This window comes from Mus caroli, unplaced genomic scaffold (assembly GCF_978045245.1).
Source record: "Mus caroli unplaced genomic scaffold, Mus_caroli_1 scaffold_2, whole genome shotgun sequence".
Taxonomy (NCBI): Eukaryota; Metazoa; Chordata; class Mammalia; order Rodentia; family Muridae; genus Mus; species Mus caroli.
The window spans coordinates 12,705,772-12,723,392 of record NW_028227257.1 but is presented as its reverse complement, the minus strand read 5'-3'; the positions used below and the strand labels follow the sequence as shown (position 1 = coordinate 12,723,392).

The window sequence follows — 17,621 nt, the reverse complement described above, 5'->3', positions numbered from 1 at the left end:
CTTCATCCCCATCCATCACCCTCTTCATCCCCTCTTTCAGCTTCAGAAGAATCGTTCTTGTTTTTGTTTTCTTTTGTTTGTTTTTTCCAGACAGGGTTTCCTCTGTATAGCCTTAGCTCTTCTGGAACTCACTCTTAGACCAGGCTGGCCTTGAACTTATAGATCTGCCTTCATCTGCCTCTGAGTGCTGCTTCCTTCTTGTTTTAGAGTTAAGGTGTCTGAGGCTTAGATAATAAAATGGCTGGCTCAGCTCAAAGTCACCTGTCCAGTAAGTAGGGGCTTCTTTGGGTTGTAGGACTTCCCAGCCCCACACTTACAATGTAATCTGTGTCTGCTTTTGTGGATAGTTGCAATGGTCTCAGCTTGGGCTGTGAAACTGAGTCCTATACAACACTCAGCCCTCTCTCATAGCTCTGAAGGGTGGGCAGTCTTAGATCAAGGCCCTTGCTGATTTGGTGTGGACTCTGGCTCAACTTGTAGAATGCCATAGTCTTACTGTGCCTTAGTGTATTAGAGAACAAACAAGCCCTCTGGTCTGTTCTTACAGAGCACAGACTCCACTGTGAGGGCCCAGCCCTCATGGCCTTAAGTCTGTTTAGCTCCCACAGGCCCAACATTTTCATGGGCACTTTTGGTTCTGGGACTTGAGGATATGGATCTAGGGCACATAACTAGAGTCATAGCAACAGAGAGATGTGTGTTTACTTGCTTATTTGAGCCTGGCTTCTCACCAGTGTGGCTTCAGTGAGTAGTTGCATCGGAGACCACCTGACCCATGTGCTCAGTACCTGGTCCTTTATGCTCTTACCTGTCACCGTGTGACCTGGCTTCTTCACTCTGTGTGCATACACGACTTTAAATACCTTGTTCTCTTGATGTGTGGTTCTCTTTGGAATGGAATCCTCTGGAATTTAATAGGGGTGCTAGGGTCCTTGTTTAGTGTAAAAGGTGTAAAGTGCACCCCTTTTTTATGACTTCAGGGAGTAAATAGGCACCCTGGAAGACTGAGTGGAAAAGGAGCTTAGCCTCTGCTGCCCGGCTGAGCCTGTCTGACGGGAATTTCCTGGCAGTTGAGGAGGAAGCTCATAGGTTGGAAAGCAAAGGCCAGAATCTGGAGTGAAGTCTGATTTTGACAGAAGTGGAGCCAGCTGAAGTCACCTACACTGTGCCTTGTCACCCATTTCTCTTGGAGGTGACAGGGACAAAGGTGCTTTAGGGTTTGCTTTGTAAGGAGCACAGTTGGCACAGATGCCCCTCTCTGCTCAGAGAAGCCCTGAGATGTCATGTGCAGCCCTGAGATGTCATGTGCAGCCCTGAGATGTCATGTGCAGCCTCTGCAGCACTGAGGGGCCTGTGCCGCTTCCTTTAGTGTCTAGTGACCCACACTGCCCGGGGCAAAGCCTGACTTTCCTAAGTTAATGGGTTTTTCTGGATGCATATTAATATTTTTTGGAATATATATTGGTTTTTCGAGATAGGGTTTCTCTATGTAGCCCTGGCTGTCCTGGAACTCACTTTGTAGACCAGGCTGGCCTCGAACTCAGAAATCCTCCTGCCTCTGCCTCCCGAGTGCTGGGATTAAAGGCGTGCACCACCACGCCTGGCGTGGAATATATTTTAACTTAACATTATATATATATATGAACTTTGTTCATTATAAAACATACAAAAATATAATTTTTTGTTCTTTGTTTTTTTCAAGACAGGGTCTCACTCTGTAGCCTCTGGCTGTCCTGGAACTATAGACCAGGCTGGCCTTGAACTCACAGAGATCCTCCTGCCTCTGCCTCTTAAGTGCTGGGATTAAGGCATACACCACTACACCTGGCTTCAAAAATAGAAGTTTTAAAGGTCAAGATAAAAGTTAAATACAAGTTGTATGTGTAGACAGAGACAAGTGGAGCTCTATGTGATGGAGGCCACCCAGGGCTGCACAGTGAGACCTGTCTCAAATACACAACAGTAACATTGGGACAGGAGAGATGTTTGAACTGTAAGTCGCTCACAGCCATCTATAACTCTAGTTCCTGGAGATCTGATGTCCTCTTCTGGCCTCCACAGGCATACATGTAGGCAAAACACTCATATACATAAATATATAATAATAAATATTTTTTAGTTAGGCACTACATTTGTGCTAGACTACTTATGAACTGCATGAGATCCAGTTCAATATAGAATACTCTGGAGACAGAGGATGGAGGATCAGAAGTTCAAGGTCTGGTGTACAGAAGTCTGTCTCAAAAGAAAGAAAAAGATTGAAAAGTAGAATACCATTTTCTCTTTATTCACAGTGGAGCCTGTAAGGACTGACTGGCCCAGGCTGTCCTGTTCATGTTACATACGTTGTTTTAGCTTTTGTTGGTTGGCTTTGTGTGTGTGTGTGTGTGTGTGTGTGTGTGTGTGTGTGTGGGTATAGGTGTTGTATGGGTTTGTGATGGCATGCGTGGATATGTGTGGGTCCGTATAGAAGTCCGAGATGACCCTTGTTCTTCAAGCTGTCCACCTTGGCTTTTGAGACAGGGTCTCTCATTGGCACCTGAGGTTCAGTAATAGGCTCGGCTGTCAGGCCAGCAAAGCCTCAGGGGTGTGCCTGTTTCTACCTCCTGGGCACTGGGATTTCGAAGCCTGTCATCCTCTATCCTAGCTTTTGACATGGGTCCTGGGGAGCAAATTCAGGTCTGCATCCTAGCATGGCAAGCATTTAATGACTAAACTATTTCCCCAGCCCTTAATTAAAGTTAATTATTTAGTAGTATTATTTTTGAGGCAGAATCTGATTATCTATTATTCTTGGCATGGACCTTGCTATGTAGACCAGAGATCTGCCTGCTTCTGCCTTCCAGGTCCTGAGATTCAAAGTGTGGCCCTATTTTTGTTTTTTGATACAAACTCTTGCTATGTGGCCTAGGCTAGTAATCAAATTCATGATTTTCTGCCTCAACGTCCATGTAACCATGTCTGACTGGAAGCCTGTTTTCTCTTTTTCTGTGCTTGGGATGGAACAGAACCCAGGTGTGATTCCAAAGCATCACGCTGCTTCCTGGTCCCAGAGAACCTCCTTTTCAACATGGTGTTGAGATATCCACTCATTCAATCACATCCCAGTGCTCACAGCAGAGCTTGAATCCTAATGTCAGGAGGAAGAAGTTGACACTTGTCCAGCCTCCCAGGAGCCCGAGCAGCAGGCGGGGGGAGGATGAGCAGCTCTGGCTCGTCCTTCATCCTGCCCGCTACCTTCTGGGTCCCAGAGTCAGGCTTGAACAGCAGAGGGGCGGGCGGTCTGTTCTGTCACACCCATGTACCGTGTTTCTGCTCTCGACACTCTCAGTCTTGTTCTGCTTACTGAATGAAGGTGCTTTGTAGCTAGTGGTGTAGAAAGCCACTCTGGAATGTTGTAAGCTTCTGCAGGGTAAATACCCCCTGCCCCTCTTCCCCCCCCCACCAGTACACCGGGCAAGCTCCGGAGTGCTTGCTTGTCTGCTTGTGTAGGCAGGCAGGGATGTGAGCAGCCAGAAGCACAGTTATATACAGAACAGCAGCATGGCCACATCCTTACCAGCTCCCTGAAGCACAGAGTGCCCTAGAAGCCTGGGCCTTTTGCTGGCCTGACCTTTAGAATAAGCTGTACAGTTGGGAGAAAAAAACTGATTTCTAAGCTTCTGCCTCCTAACTCCTAGTTCAGTAGGTCCAGGTTGAAGTCCAGGAAACTGCATTTTTGTGATTTCTTCCAGATGACTCTTAATCTCAGCCAGGTGTAGCGCTTACTCTGACCTCTGTCTCTCAGGTTTCTCTTTGTGCCAAGGTCCAGGTTGGGCATGAGGTGGCACTGGCAGGTAAGGTAGCCTCTGGGAGGCAGCCTGCCTACTGGGGGATGGTAAAGGTCACACTCAGAACAGCTGTGCTTGCCTGGCTCCTGGGAGTAACTACTGCCATGGGAACGGGAAGTTGAAGGCCGTCCTCCCTCCATCTTGTTGTCTAGCCAGGCAGAATCTTGTAACTTGTGCTCTTTTGTGTGCAGAAACTCATCGCATATGGACACATCACTGGCAATGCCCCTGACAGTGGCGCTCCTGGGAAGCGGCTGATCGACAGGATCGTTGAAACCATTTGCAACTGTTTTCAGGGCCCTCAGACAGATGAAGGGGTTCAGCTACAAATCATTAAGGTACTTGTGTGTGCCTGGTCTGGGTCTGAAAGTCTGGGCTCTGACTACCATGGATTCGTTGAGTGTGTTGGGCTGGGACAGAAGAGTCAGACGTGTTCCTTAGCGCTTCTGTTAGCGCCATGACGGAGGAGCACGAGCAGGTGCGCAGCCTCAGGTAAATAGTCAGTCCTACTAGCCATGGATCACCGCAAGTGCATTTGCTTGAGATTTTCTGGGATCTGCTGGAGATTCTTTGTTCCAGCTGACTGTCCACCATCACTGTACAAGTCTTCATTGATGTTCTCTCTCTCTTTTTTTTTTTTTAATTAGGTATTTTCCTCATTTACATTTCCAATGCTATCCAAAAAGTCCCGAATACACTCCCCCCCGCCCCCACTCCCCTACCCATTCATTGATGTTCTTAATGCCTGAACCTGCCCTGTCTCCTGTCTTCCCAGCTCTTCCCTCTTTTGTGTCTGCGGCCAAGAACGGCTTGGGGAATGAGCTAGAGTTGCCAGTGTGTCAGGGAATGAGTGGGTGGACCAAGGCTTTCCTCCTGATCTTAGGTGCTGGGTAGCTCAGCTGTGTGGGATAGGCTCTGTGTGTTTTGTGAGGGAGGAGTGTAGTTTTCATTTTAGGTTTTTACTTTTTTTTTTTAACTTTAGATTTTTTTCAATCACTATTAACATTCAGAATTTTCAAGGTTTTTTTCTAAAACTTTTAAGAAAATTTTTAGCAAGCACTAGAACACCTACTTCAGCACAGCATAATTACTTAAAATGATATGAGTTTTAGGGAGTCAGCAATTGCTTTTCTAACTCCAAACAGTAGGAAGTTGGCTCTGGGTACTAATCAGCCAGATGAGCTTGCAGGACCATCTGAGAATTTAGAACAATCAGGCTGGATATGTTGGTACCACATGTAATCTTAGCACTTGGGAGACAGAGGCAGGAGAATTGCTGAATGTTTGAGGCCAGCCTGTATATAACCAGGTTTAGGACAGCCAGGATTACTGAAGGAGACTTATTTTCAGGGAAGGGGGGGGGCATGGGGACAAACCCCTCAACTGTTCTGGAAAGTTGGCCCAGGAGAAATCTGGGCATAAGGGAAGGTGGCCATTTCTGATCTGTGTCAGGCTCTGCTGACTGCCGTGACCTCCCCACACATTGAAATCCATGAGGGCACCATCCTGCAGACAGTGAGGACCTGCTACAACATCTATCTGGCCAGCAAAAACCTCATCAATCAAACCACCGCCAAGGCCACCCTTACCCAAATGCTGAATGTCATCTTCACCCGCATGGAAAACCAAGTGGTAAGTGACAGCTGGCCTGGTCCCACGTCCTGCTGAATCAGCGCATGCTTGTGGGGAGTGGGGGTGGGGTGGGGGGAACTGGCACTGGAAGAGACATCCTTCCTGAGACTTCGATTTTAAAAGCAGATTGCAACTCTAGCCTGGGTTTTGAAGTTTGGTCATCACAGTTTACTTTAGACTTACCTCTTTTTAAAAACTTTATGCTGGGCTGGGATATAGGTTAGTGGAAGAGCCCTTCCCCAGCATACATAAGGCCCTAGGCTTAATTCTAGCACCAGGAAAACAGAACAAAAGTTCGGCTTGAAATATTTTAAAAACAATAGTTTGGTGTAATTTTTTTTTTAAATAAAATGCTAGCACTGTTTAGATGGGATCCCTTCTCTCTTGTGTTTTAGTTACAGGAGGCCAGAGAATTGGAAAAACCAATGCAGTCAAAACCTCAGTCTCCAGTGATCCAGGCCACAGCAGGTTCTCCCAAGTTCAGCCGCCTGAAGCAGAGCCAGGCCCAGAGCAAACCTACGACTCCTGAGAAAGCAGAGCTGCCCAATGGGGACCATGCCCAGAGTGGCCTAGGAAAAGTGAGCTCGGAAAATGGAGAAGCTCCCCGAGAGAGAGGCTTGTCAGTCTCTGGGATTGCCGAGCCTTCGAGGGGTGAGCTGGCATCTTCCTGGGGCTGTGGGGCACACTGGAAACGGTGGGCTGGTGGTTAAGGAAACCCTGGGGGGAGCCTGTCTGTTCTGGGCCTTTCCTTGGCTTCTACATGGGGCACAGCCAGTGAGGCCTGCTGCTGCTTCCTGCCAGCCATGGCATAGTTGGTGCAGTTTGGGGCACTCGGTCTCCACAGGGAGTTAAGTAGGTGATTAATCCGTCAGTATTGGCAATCTGGTACCACGCATAGAGTCCTGCCTGTGAAGAGCTAGAACGAACATGGCAAGCACGGGAACAGTCAGGTCGATGGCGTCATCAGATGTAATCCACTTGATTTTTTTTTTTTTTTTTTTTTTTTTTTTTTGGTTTGCTTAATTTTTAAACCCTTGCTTGTGTGCATTTGTGAGCATGGGTATCCATGTGCCGCAGGCACCAAGAGAGGTTAGACTACAACTCGTGGGAGTCGTTTCTCTCCCGAGGGTAGAACCCCTGGAGTCAGGCTTGGCACACTTAAGCACACTTACCTGCTGAGCTATCTTATTGGCCCTTTGTTTCCATTTTACGCAAAATAGCATGCCAGAGCTGGTTATAATCAGACAGTTACTGCGTTGTTAAGCATAGACTTGTGATGACTTAGGGTTACCTGCATCCCCTCCTGACATCGGTAGGAGCCAGATCCAAAGTCTCCAGCCATCACCTTCAATATCGTCTTCCTGGTTGGTGCCAATTCTTCACTCACATTCCTTGCTGTACACATTTCCAATTGATGTCATCTCTGCCTCGGTTACATGACTGATAACGCCTTCAGCCAGTAGCGTTTCCTGCTAGGTCACACAGATTGGACATCTTTTTTGTTTGTTTGTTTGTTTGTTTGTTTGTTTATCTAGACAGGATTTCTCTGTGTAGTCCTGGCTGTCCTGGAACTCACTCTGTAGACTAGGCTGGCCTCGAACTCAGAAATCCGCCTGCCTATGCCTCCCGAGTGCTGAGATTCAAGGCATGTGCTACCACGCCTGGCCAGATTGGACATCTTAAAGTGCAGTAGTAACTGTAGCTGAGCAAACAGAAGAGCTGCCCTCTCTGGGCTGCACCAGACTGCTTTCTCTTTGTTATGTTCCGGGCGCAGCATGAGTGAAGTCCCAACCTCCCCTATGCAAAACCCTCTGATAACTCCCCATTCCTATTCTTTACCAATCAGAGCAAAAGCTATGCCCTCCCTTCCCTGATTGCTTGCAGAGCCTTGTGAGACTGAGCCCTGCCCACTTCTCTGTCCTTTTCTTTACATTTAAATTTTTCCCTTTCCACTTTTTATCCCCTCCCACCCCTGCCTTTCTGTGTGGTATGTCTGCATGTATTTGGGATGTGCACCGGCAGAGGCCAGAGGATGGCATCAAGTGTCCTCCTCTGTCAGTCCCTATTCCTTTGTCCCCAGAGTACCAGAAAGGTCCAGCAATCACCCTGCAGTGTCCTGCATCCACGTCTGGAGTATTAGGATTGCAGGTGTGGACCCTCATGGCTACTTTATGTAGTGCTTGGGGTTAGACCCAGGGCTATATTGTTTGTTTGTTGTTTTTGGATTTTTGAGACAGGGTCTCTCTACAGAACCTTGGCTGTTCTGGACTGCACACTATGTAAACAAGACTGGGCTCCAACTCACAGAGATCTCCTTGCCTCTGCCTACTTTGTGCTAGGATTAAAGGCACACACTACCACACCTGGCCTTTGTTTGTCTTTTATAAGCACATCTTTCCTGAGATGTGATTTGCATCGTAGTGACCCATTTGAAATGCACATTTAGAAGCTAGGTGAGATGCATGCTTTCTATCTTGGCACTTGAGAGCCTGGGACAGGAAGATCACTATAAGTTTAAGGCCAGCCTAGGCTACAGAGATCCTTTCTAAAAAAATAAAAACAGTAGTAGGGTGTAATGGCACACACTTTTAGTCCCTGCACTTGGGAGACAGAAGCAGTCGGGTCTCTGTGTGTTCAAGACCAGCCTAGTGTATGTAGTGAGTTCTAGGACAGCTAGGGCAAAATAATGAGACTATGTCTTGGGGGGTTGGGGGTGAGAAAGAAAGAAACTTAAGTGACATCTAGAAGAAGCATCAAGCTGGTGTCCCTCCTCAGGGGAGTCCACAGGAGCCATTGATGTCAGGGTTAGACCTTCCTGGCCTGAGAACATAGTGTCCTTAAGTACTCCCAAAGATACCAGATCCTTCCTTCCGTGATTGATCCATAGTTTAGGATGATTAATAGCGCTGATTAGATGGGCTCGGTGGGTAAAGGCAGTAGTCACCAGAGCTGGAGACCTGAGTTTGATTCCAGGACCCACATGGTGGGAAGAGAGAAGAACCAACTTCCACAAGTTGTCCTGTCCCCTCCTTATGTGTGCCATGGCACATGTGTCCTCACAAACACACACTGTAGCCACACAGTGAATAAAGGACAGACTATGGTATTTGCAGAGAACTTCTTACATCCTTTCACATACTTCATTTTGAGCAGAAGGAAGAGTAAGAACTCCAGCAAGGGGAAGGAGTTCCGAGGAGGCACACTACATTCATTTTCTTTTTTTTTTTTCTTTTTTTTTTATTTATAAAGAAAAGAGTTTAAAAAAAAAAAGTAAAGAGCCAGGTGTGGTGGCGCACGCCTTTAATTCCAGCACTCAGGAGGCAGAGGCAGGTGGATTTCTGAGTTCGAGGCCAGCCTGGTCTACAAAGTGAGTTCCAGGACAGCCAAGGCTACACAGAGAAACCCTGTCTTGAAAAACCAAAAAAAGAAAATAATTTTATTTTGACTCACTGTCCTAGGCCAAGGTCAAGGGGGTACATTTGGTCATCTGGTGATGGCCTTCTTGCTGTGTGACATGGTGATAACAGAGCATCAGATGGCATCCTTCTGTCTGTTAGCTTCTTTCCTGTTGGTGAGTTGGGCTGCACTGTACAAGGCCATGTGTGGATGGTGAACTGTGTCTTTCCGGGAATGATGATGGCGCCTCTGCATGTTCAGTGCAATGGATTCTCCCCAAGCATTCCCAGGCTGCATTTGGTTGGATCTGTGAGTGCAAAGCCCATGAACACAGAGTCAAGTGGTGTTTAGTACAGGTGCAGTTACAGGTCCAGCCTGTACCCGTGCCAGACTGCAATGAGGAGGGTTGCAAGACTCAGAAAAGGGCAAGGCTTAAAGCAATTTAAATGGGAAATTTCCAGGAAAGAGAGACCTACGTGGATGTGGTAATTGTATTTTTCTGTTTGGAAATGAAAGATAGTGAAGGCTTTAGCTAATTGAAAGTGCTTTCTCTGTTTAATTGGAATTTTTCATTATGGACTTAAGTCTCTGGGGCCAGCAAGGTGACGGGAGCGGCAGTCCCTGTCTCCCAGCACACTGTCCTCACACCTGAAGCCCAGGCCAGAGGAGCCACAATGGGGATGCTTTTCAGGGACCAGCCACAGGGCATACAGGCGAGGGAATGGGAGCTTGGGAGCTTGAGGGACTTAAATCCCCACACTGGGAGCTGGGCCAGGCATGCTGTCTGCAGAGCCTTTACTGAATCTACTTTCATGGGAAACAGTTCTCTCTGGTCTTTGTTCTTGTTGTTTTAAAAAAAACTTTTTCTTTTTTTTGGGTTTTTTTTTTTTTGGGGGGGGTTTTCGAGACAGGGTTTCTCTGTGTAGCCCTGGCTGTCCTGGAACTCACTCTGTAGACCAGGCTGGCCTCGAACTCAGAAATCCACCTGCCTCTGCCTCCCAAGTGCTGGGATTAAAGGTGTGCGCCGTCACCGCCCGTCCTTTCTTTTTCTTCTCTTTCTGTCACTGATACCTCTCCTTTACCAGTTTATCCATCTTCTCATCCTCCTCTGTGTGTGTGTGTGTGTGTGTGTGTGTGTGTGTGTGTGTAGAATGTTACTTTTTAGCTCTGGCAGGCTTGGCACCTATTATATAGCCCAGGCTGGCCTGGAATCTATAGAGATCCATCTGTTTCTGCTCCTCAAGTGCTAGAATTGAGGGGTCCTCTAACTTGTGATATTTTCTGCTTTAAGCATCTCTATAGCTAGTGCTACAGCGCTCCCCTACCCCTTGGGACTTCAGAGGGTTTTATGCTGTTGTTTGTTTTGAGACAGAGTCTCTCTTTTTCTTTTCTTCTTTTTTTCTATTTGAAGCAGGGCCTCACTGTGTAGCCCTGGCTGTCCTGGAACTCACTCTGCAGGCCAAGCTGGCCTCAAACTCACAGAGATCCTCCTGCCTCTGCCTCCCCAGTGCTGGGATTAAAGACGTGTGCCACTAACATCTGGCCTAGCTTCAGGTTTTTTTTTAATAAAAACAAGTTGTGTTACTAAGTAGTCTCTCAGATAACAGTTATTAGCGGCTGATTCAAGTGTTTTCAGAAGTAGTTGGTGGTGAACAACACACACCTGCCAGCCTGCATTTATCAGCCACCACTTTACGGCCTCTGGTCACACTGAGCCCCCCGGGCCTGTGGTACCGCGACTCCACTGTCTGGGTGTTGTTGACTGTGAACAGTATAATGTGCGGCAGACAGTACAGATTGGAAATGGTAAGCGTAATTTTATCAAGTCATAGCATCAGTGGATTGGAACTAAACAGGAACTTAGAAAGTCATGGCTTGGGTGGAGCCTGTCTAGAGTCAGTCAGTATGCCTGAGGCCTGCTTCAATCCTAGTACCAGAGAGGGAAAGCAGCTCTGAAACAGCTATCATTAGTGTCCATAAACCACGGTGTAGGTGATTCTGTGCGTGGTATAGGAGCAGTTTTTTTTTTTTAAAGATTTATTTATTATTATATCTAAGTACACTGTAGCTGTCTTCAGATGCACCAGAAGAAGGCGTCAGATCTCATTACGGATGGTTGTGAGCCACCATGTGGTTGCTGGGATTTGAACACAGGACCTTTGGAAGAGCAGTCGGTGTTCTTAACCACTGAGCCATCTCTCCAGCCCGGGGAGCAGTTTTTAATTACATGTTTGTTTTAGCATGTGTTACTACAGTGTAACTAGCAGCTCTTAAGTTGGTAGTTGTAGATTTCATTGTCTGAGGTGAGATGAGTGCCACTGCAGGAGTGATGATCTAAGTGGGGACGCCGAAGTGGGGCAGAGGTCACTAAGGTGGGAAAACCAAACGGCGGTTTGGGTAACTGTCTAAATCATGCTTTTGAGGGAAGTAAATTAATTTAGAAGATTTGGCTGTGGTAGGGTTGTTCCTCATCTTCCATTCGGGTTATGCTTTGCCCTCTAAGAGAAGGCATTGATGTCGGGAATCTCTTCCGAGGGGACTTGGTTATAGGTGTTCAGCGACAGTTGAAAATGTTCCCCAAAACCTCAAGGCCAGGCCCAGAACTGGCGGATGGCAGTGCTGGTGGATAGAGAGCCCTCACTGCTGCAAGCGTACACAGTCTGTGGTGTTGCTCACTCAAGATGAAGGCTTTTGCCCAGTGAGGTGTTTTCTAACTGGTGACTTCACTTCCACTTGTCTGCTCACTCCATCAGCTCTTCTTTGGTACTAATTTTCTAAAAAATAAGCAATTAATGATCAGAGATACTGGGCCTTTTCCACTTAAACACTTACCGTTTGGCAGGATATTTTCATCTGAGATGTAGTCCATCTTCAAGTGTCAGGTTAGCAGGCTTGTGCTGACTCAGAGAGTCCAGCGTGCTGCCCACCAGAGCTACACAGCCAGGAGCTTGGTGGAGGTACAGAGAAGCCCATCCTTGTTTCTGCTGGGATGGGTAGATCAGCCCATGCTCTGGGTGGGGGTGGGGACTGGCCTTGGCTGAGCAGCTGCGACTTGGGCAGGAAGAAACGATGGTACCAGTACCGGTACCGGTTTCAGTGCTCTTGAGAGTGAGCCTTCGTGAAAGCCAGGCTGACCTTTCCCTTGGGGTCAGCATCTGAGGGAATCCTCTCTGCTGGCACATTTGCTGGTGCAGGGACACATTGGTGCCTCTGCCCTCGAGAGCAGGACTCTAGAAAGCAATTGTCATCATCTACTCCCCCTCTTTTCTCGTCCCTGGCAACACCTTATGTATGTTTGTGTGTTTGGGCTGTGTGCAGGCACTGACAGTGGAGCTCAGGAGGTGGTGAAGGACATTTTAGAGGACATGGTCACATCTGCTGTGAAAGGTGAGTGCTGAGGCCAGCCCGCCTTTCCTCACGCCTCCGTCCATGCTGTGAAGCCCCTCGGGCAGCACCTGGGCAGGCGCCCAGCTCCTCACCGAGCTCACGCAGCTCCCAGGGTCTGAGCTGCTGCCACTTCCCAGCCTCCACTTGGCACGCAGAGATCTGGCTACAGAGATGGCTTTTGTTCTGTCTAGGTTGAGGCCTCTGTCTGTGTAGATCACAGTCTACACAGGAGTATTAGGTGCTCCACCTGGACACACAGAGGTCCCCTCCCTATGACTTCTACATCAGAGCTGCTAAGATGTCAAGACCAGACTTCATGTGTGGTCACACAGCAGCAGGCGTTAGCATGACTCTCCTCATGTCCCCCTCAGTGTCAGTCAGCTTCCAGAACTAGCCCCGGTGATGCTGCCTTTGTCTTTGCTTCAGACTCAGTCAGTGGCTGCTTGTTGAACACTGTGCCAGGGCCATTAATCAGAAGAAACGTGAACATGGCAGTAGGTCACAATCAGCATTTTCAAATGGGAGAAATAAATAGAATACAGATGATCCTATATCTGAGTTCATGGGGCATGGAAATACTCATTCTTTTTCATAAAATGTTACAGTTCTTTATTTTTACATTGTGATTGTTTCTTTTTGCCTAATTCAGTTGTCCCCTCCCAGACTTATTGCCTCTGTCTCCTAACCTAGGCCTCCTCCTGGAGCTTCTGGCCTCTGTACAATCTAATGTAGGGCTAGAATGTTTTCAGCCTCAGACTTAACTGCTGAATAAGCTCGCCCTTTCTAGCTCTTTCTGAATTCTGTCTGCCTGGTTCAGCTCAGCTGCTCTGACTCAAACTCTTCTCCAAGCTGATTGACTCAATCTGTCTTCTGTCTCCTCCTCTCTGCCTTTCCTGAATTGTTCTGTTTGACCACAAACACTAGCAATCTATGCTAATGTTCTGGTTCCTTCTCATTCTCCGGTTCGTTCTATCTTCATCTACATCTAGTTTGTTCTCTCTCCAACCAGTCTCTGTAAAACCTGCTCTTCTCTCTCCCTCCCTCCCTCTCTGTCTCTTAAGTAGCTTCCCTTTCCTCTCTCTCCTTATGAGAGTTGGGCATATCTTATTCTGTCAAATCTTTCTCTGATTCGTCACTTTCTCTGCCACTCACGTAGAAACCACTTTCAAACATGGATGTTTCCTTCCATAAACTAACTTCACCTTCATTGTTTGGGACTAAAGGTAAGTACTGAGGGCAAGTCTGTATTCCAACTGGAGGGATTAAAGATGTGTGCTAAGGGCTGAGCTACACCACAATGTTTTTTCAGTAAATAACAATCTTGGGGTTCCCAGTGTGATCAGATATCCCTACAACAGTACATGTCCACACTGGGACATTATTTACATTCATTTCTACATGAGTGTTCTAGCCTATGCTTATAATGTACACTTGGGCGACTGAGGCAGAAGAACCCATTGTGACTTCCGAGCCTGGAGATCAAACCCAGGGCTCACACATAGCAGACTGCCGCCGGGTTACGTCCCAGGCCTGACGGCACGCTCGGGAGACCGCGCCTCTGAGCCTTCCTTTGCTCATTCAGGTGCTGCCAAGCTCTTTCTGAGAGCCCAGCACTTATTTAACCATGCAGCAAGGAAGACCTTTCAGAGAACAGCAGTGAGGCCGGATGTGGTGGCGCAGACCTTTAATCCTATCCCTTGGGAGGCAGAGAAAGAGGCAGGCAGATCTCTGTAAGTTTGTGGTCAGCCTGTCTACAAAGAGAGTTCCAGGATAGCCAGGACTACAGGGAAGCCGCTCTCAGAAAAAAACAAAAACAAGCAGTACCTCTTGCCATCCATCACCTGTCACACCTCAGCCTGTTGTGGAGTAGCACTGGCTAATAATGTGTCCAGTGAATCTGTGCTTTGTCAAACTATTGCTAGTCATTGAGGTTGTATAGCAGGGACGTGTGTACCTGCCACAATGCCTGAGGAATAGAGTGTGTGTGTGCACGTGTATGTGTGTGGTGTGTGTGTGTGTGTGTGTGTGTGGTTTTTTTTATTTATTTTATGTGAGTACACTGTTGCTGTCTTTAGACACACCAGAAGAGGGCATCGGATCCCATTACAGATGGTTGTGAGCTACCATGTGGTTGATGGGAATTGAGTTCAGGGCCTCTAGAAGAACAGTCTTAGCCACTGAGCCATCTCTCCAGCCCCCTGGGTTTGTTTTTCAAGACCTGGTGTCTCTGTGTAACCTTGGCTGTCCTGGAATTCACTCTATAGACCAGGCTGGCCGAGAACTCAGAGATCCAGCTGACCCTGCCTCCCAAGTGCTAGGATTGAAGGTGTGCACCAGCCTTTTAACTGTCTCTTAAGTCTTGGGTTATGAACTCTAAATAAAGCCTTTGTTTCTCGTGCTTTGCTTCTTCCAATCTTTTTTTCAGAAGTCAACAGATGGGCAGGGTTGCTGCACTTCACAGCTTTGCATGTGATGTGAGTGAAGTCCTGTGTGGAGCTTGCATTACTGTGGCCCTGGCAGTGAGGCTATAGCTGAGAGTCAGGCAGAAAGCCTAAGGTCTTCTGTGTTGTGGGGCTAGGGGAAGAAGGAGCGCACAGTACTGAGTCTGTAAGTTCTGTCTGGTTCAGCAGTGTTTTGGGATACACACTCATTGGGCAATGACTTTGAACTTATGTCTTAAGAAGCAGCAGAAAAGCATGGTCTGCCGGAGCCCGACCGAGCCCTGGGTGCCCTAGAGGGCCAGGAATGCACTGTTCCTCCTGGAGTTGATGAAAACTCACAGACCAACGGCATAGCAGACGACAGGCAGTCGCTATCCTCCGCAGATAATCTGGTACGTCACTCGCCCTCCCTTCCACTTGCAGGGTTTTAGAAGATGCAGATTAGGTCTCTGTTAGAGAAGAGAGCTACCCAAAGGGCCCTGCTCTCATCCTCTGTACAGCAGGGTTTCCTTTTCTGATACTAGTGACATGGACCTCTATGTCTTAACCATATAGCTTGACTAGCCTCACACTCAGAGATCTGTCTGTCTCTGCGTCTTACATGCGTATATAGTCCCAATCCTGTGCGCGCCTGTGTGTGTGTGTGTGTGTGTGTGTGTAGCGTATGTGTCGCATGCACTTGCCTATGCTTATGTGGAGATCAGAGGCCAATGCCAGGTGTCACCTTACATTTTTGAGAGTGAGTCTCTAATTGAGTCTGGAGCTCAGCAGTTGGCTAGACTGTTTGGTTAGTGAGCGCAGGATCTACCTGTCTGCCCTTCCTAGCACCAGAGTGACTGACTCTGAATGCTAGGGATCTGAACTGAGGTTCTCTTGCTGTGGGTGTGGCATGACCTCATCTATCGAGCCATCCCCCAGCCCTTTGTTCTTTTTAAGGGTAAAATTCTCTAAACAGTGTCACTGGGTCAGGACTTGGAAGCTCTGGGCTGGAGAATTAGCCCAGATGCAGTGATTGTCTGACATGAGCCAAGTTCAGGCCCAGAGTTAAATTATTTTTAAATGTATTTTTATGTGTATGAATTTAATTTTTTAAGAAGTGTATATTTGCCGGGCAATGGTGATGCACACCTTTAATCCCAGCACTCGGGAGGCAGAGGCAGGTGGATTTCTGAGTTCGAGGCCAGCCTGGTCTACAGAGTGAGTTTGAGGCCAGCCAGAGCTACACAGAGAAACCCTGTCTCGAAAAAGAAAAAGAAAAGTGTATATTTGACCTTGAGTGTATATTTGCACAGAACAAGCGAGGACAAGCTTTAACTGAGCATGATGACACAGGCCCTACAGGCTGGCACTTCGGAGGCTGCAGCAGGGCTGAGGTTGAGGTTGCTGTGGGTTTACATAGCAAGATGAATGATTTGGAAGCATTCGCCTTCGGTCCACTCGGATAGCTACCCAGATCCTACCTGCCTCCCTTAGTCTGCTGAAAGCCATTTTCTCTTCCTCTGTTAAAATTGAGTGACAGCATTAATTAAAACTCTCTGTTCTGACAATCCCACACTAATGGGCAGTAATAACATCACTTAGGTTTAGTTTTCTTTTTTCTTCTTTTGGTTTTTCGAGACAGGGTTTCTCTGTGTAGCCCTGGCTGTCCTGGAACTCACTTTGTAGACCAGGCTGGCCTTGAACTCAGAAATCCACCTGCCTCTGCCTCCCAAGTGCTAGGATTAAAGGTGTGCACCATCACTGCCCGGTTTAAATGTAACTTTTAAAAATGTACTTTTGTGTATGAGTGTCTGCATGAATGTCTATACCATGTGTATACCTGGTGCCTGGGTGGTGCAGAAGACATCAGATTCCCTGGGACCAGAGTGAAAGATGGTTGTGAACTTCCATGCTGGTGCTGGGAACCAAACCCTGGTCCCTGGAAGAGCATCAAGTTCTCCTAACCAATGAGCCAACTCTCTATCCTCTAAATGTATTGATTTAGTATTTACTTTTTGAGACAGGGTTTGAGTATCTCTGGCTGTGGTGGAACTTACTATGTAGCTGAGGTTAGCCGCAAAGTCACAGAGATCCTCCTGTCTGTGCCTCTGAATGCAGGAATTAAAGGTGTGTACCATCACACAGGTCTCAAGGTCATATTTGAAAGTTCATTTTGAAATGTATGTTATTTTTCTCCAATCACTCAGATTCAGAATTCTTACAAATACCTTTCTTTTCTTTTCTCTTTTTTTTTTTTTTTTTTTTTTGTTGTTGTTGTTATTGTTGTTTTTCAAGACAGAGTAGCCCTGGCTGTCCTGGAACTCACTTTGTAGACCAGGCTGGCCTTGAACTCAGAGATCTGTCTGCCTCTCCCTTCTGAGTGCTAGGATTAAAGGTGTATGCCACCATGGCCTGCACCAAATAGATATAATTGCCTTTGTAGAGTATATTAACACGTAGATAAATTAACTTTAGATTTTGGCCATTTTAAACTCCCTCCATCCACATGAACCTTGCAAAGCTCATCCCTAGTGACTTACCCACTCCAGCAAGGCTCCAGAACCTCTCCAGACTGCTAAGGTCCAAGGAAATACTCCAACATTTCTCATAAAACCACCACAGTAGTCAGGGACTAGGAAGCATCAGAGTGATGCCCCTGCCTCTGCCTAGGCAACCGTCCAGCAACTAAGCTGCATTCTAAACTTTCTCCTTTTTATTTTTCTTTTTTAACATTTTTAATTTTCTTTTTTCCTCTCTGTATTTCTTTCTTGAGAATGTGCGTGTAATATATATGTATATTTTTAGAATCAAGTGCAGTAGTACACATACAGGAGATCAAGTACAACTCTAGTGTTGGCTCTCTACCTTCCTACGTTTATGTGGGCTCCAGTGATCAAACTCAGTCAGGTTTATATGCCAAGCACTGTTACCATTGAAACTATCTTACTGGCCTTTG

General features: G+C 47.1%; 1 protein-coding gene across 2 annotated transcripts in view; it reads left to right on the top strand.

Annotated features, from left to right (window-relative positions):
• Positions 1-17,621, top strand: part of Arfgef2 (ARF guanine nucleotide exchange factor 2) — an 83,601-nt gene that overhangs the window by 19,103 nt on the left and 46,877 nt on the right. The window contains exons 4-8 of one of the 2 annotated variants that reach the window (XM_021157087.3): positions 4,022-4,168; positions 5,283-5,462; positions 5,858-6,113; positions 12,177-12,245; positions 14,927-15,078. In XM_021157087.3, the coding sequence (XP_021012746.1) occupies positions 4,022-4,168; positions 5,283-5,462; positions 5,858-6,113; positions 12,177-12,245; positions 14,927-15,078 (804 nt within the window). The remainder of the gene's footprint in view (positions 1-4,021; positions 4,169-5,282; positions 5,463-5,857; positions 6,114-12,176; positions 12,246-14,926; positions 15,079-17,621) is intronic. The other variant, XM_021157089.3, reaches the window with a different exon arrangement.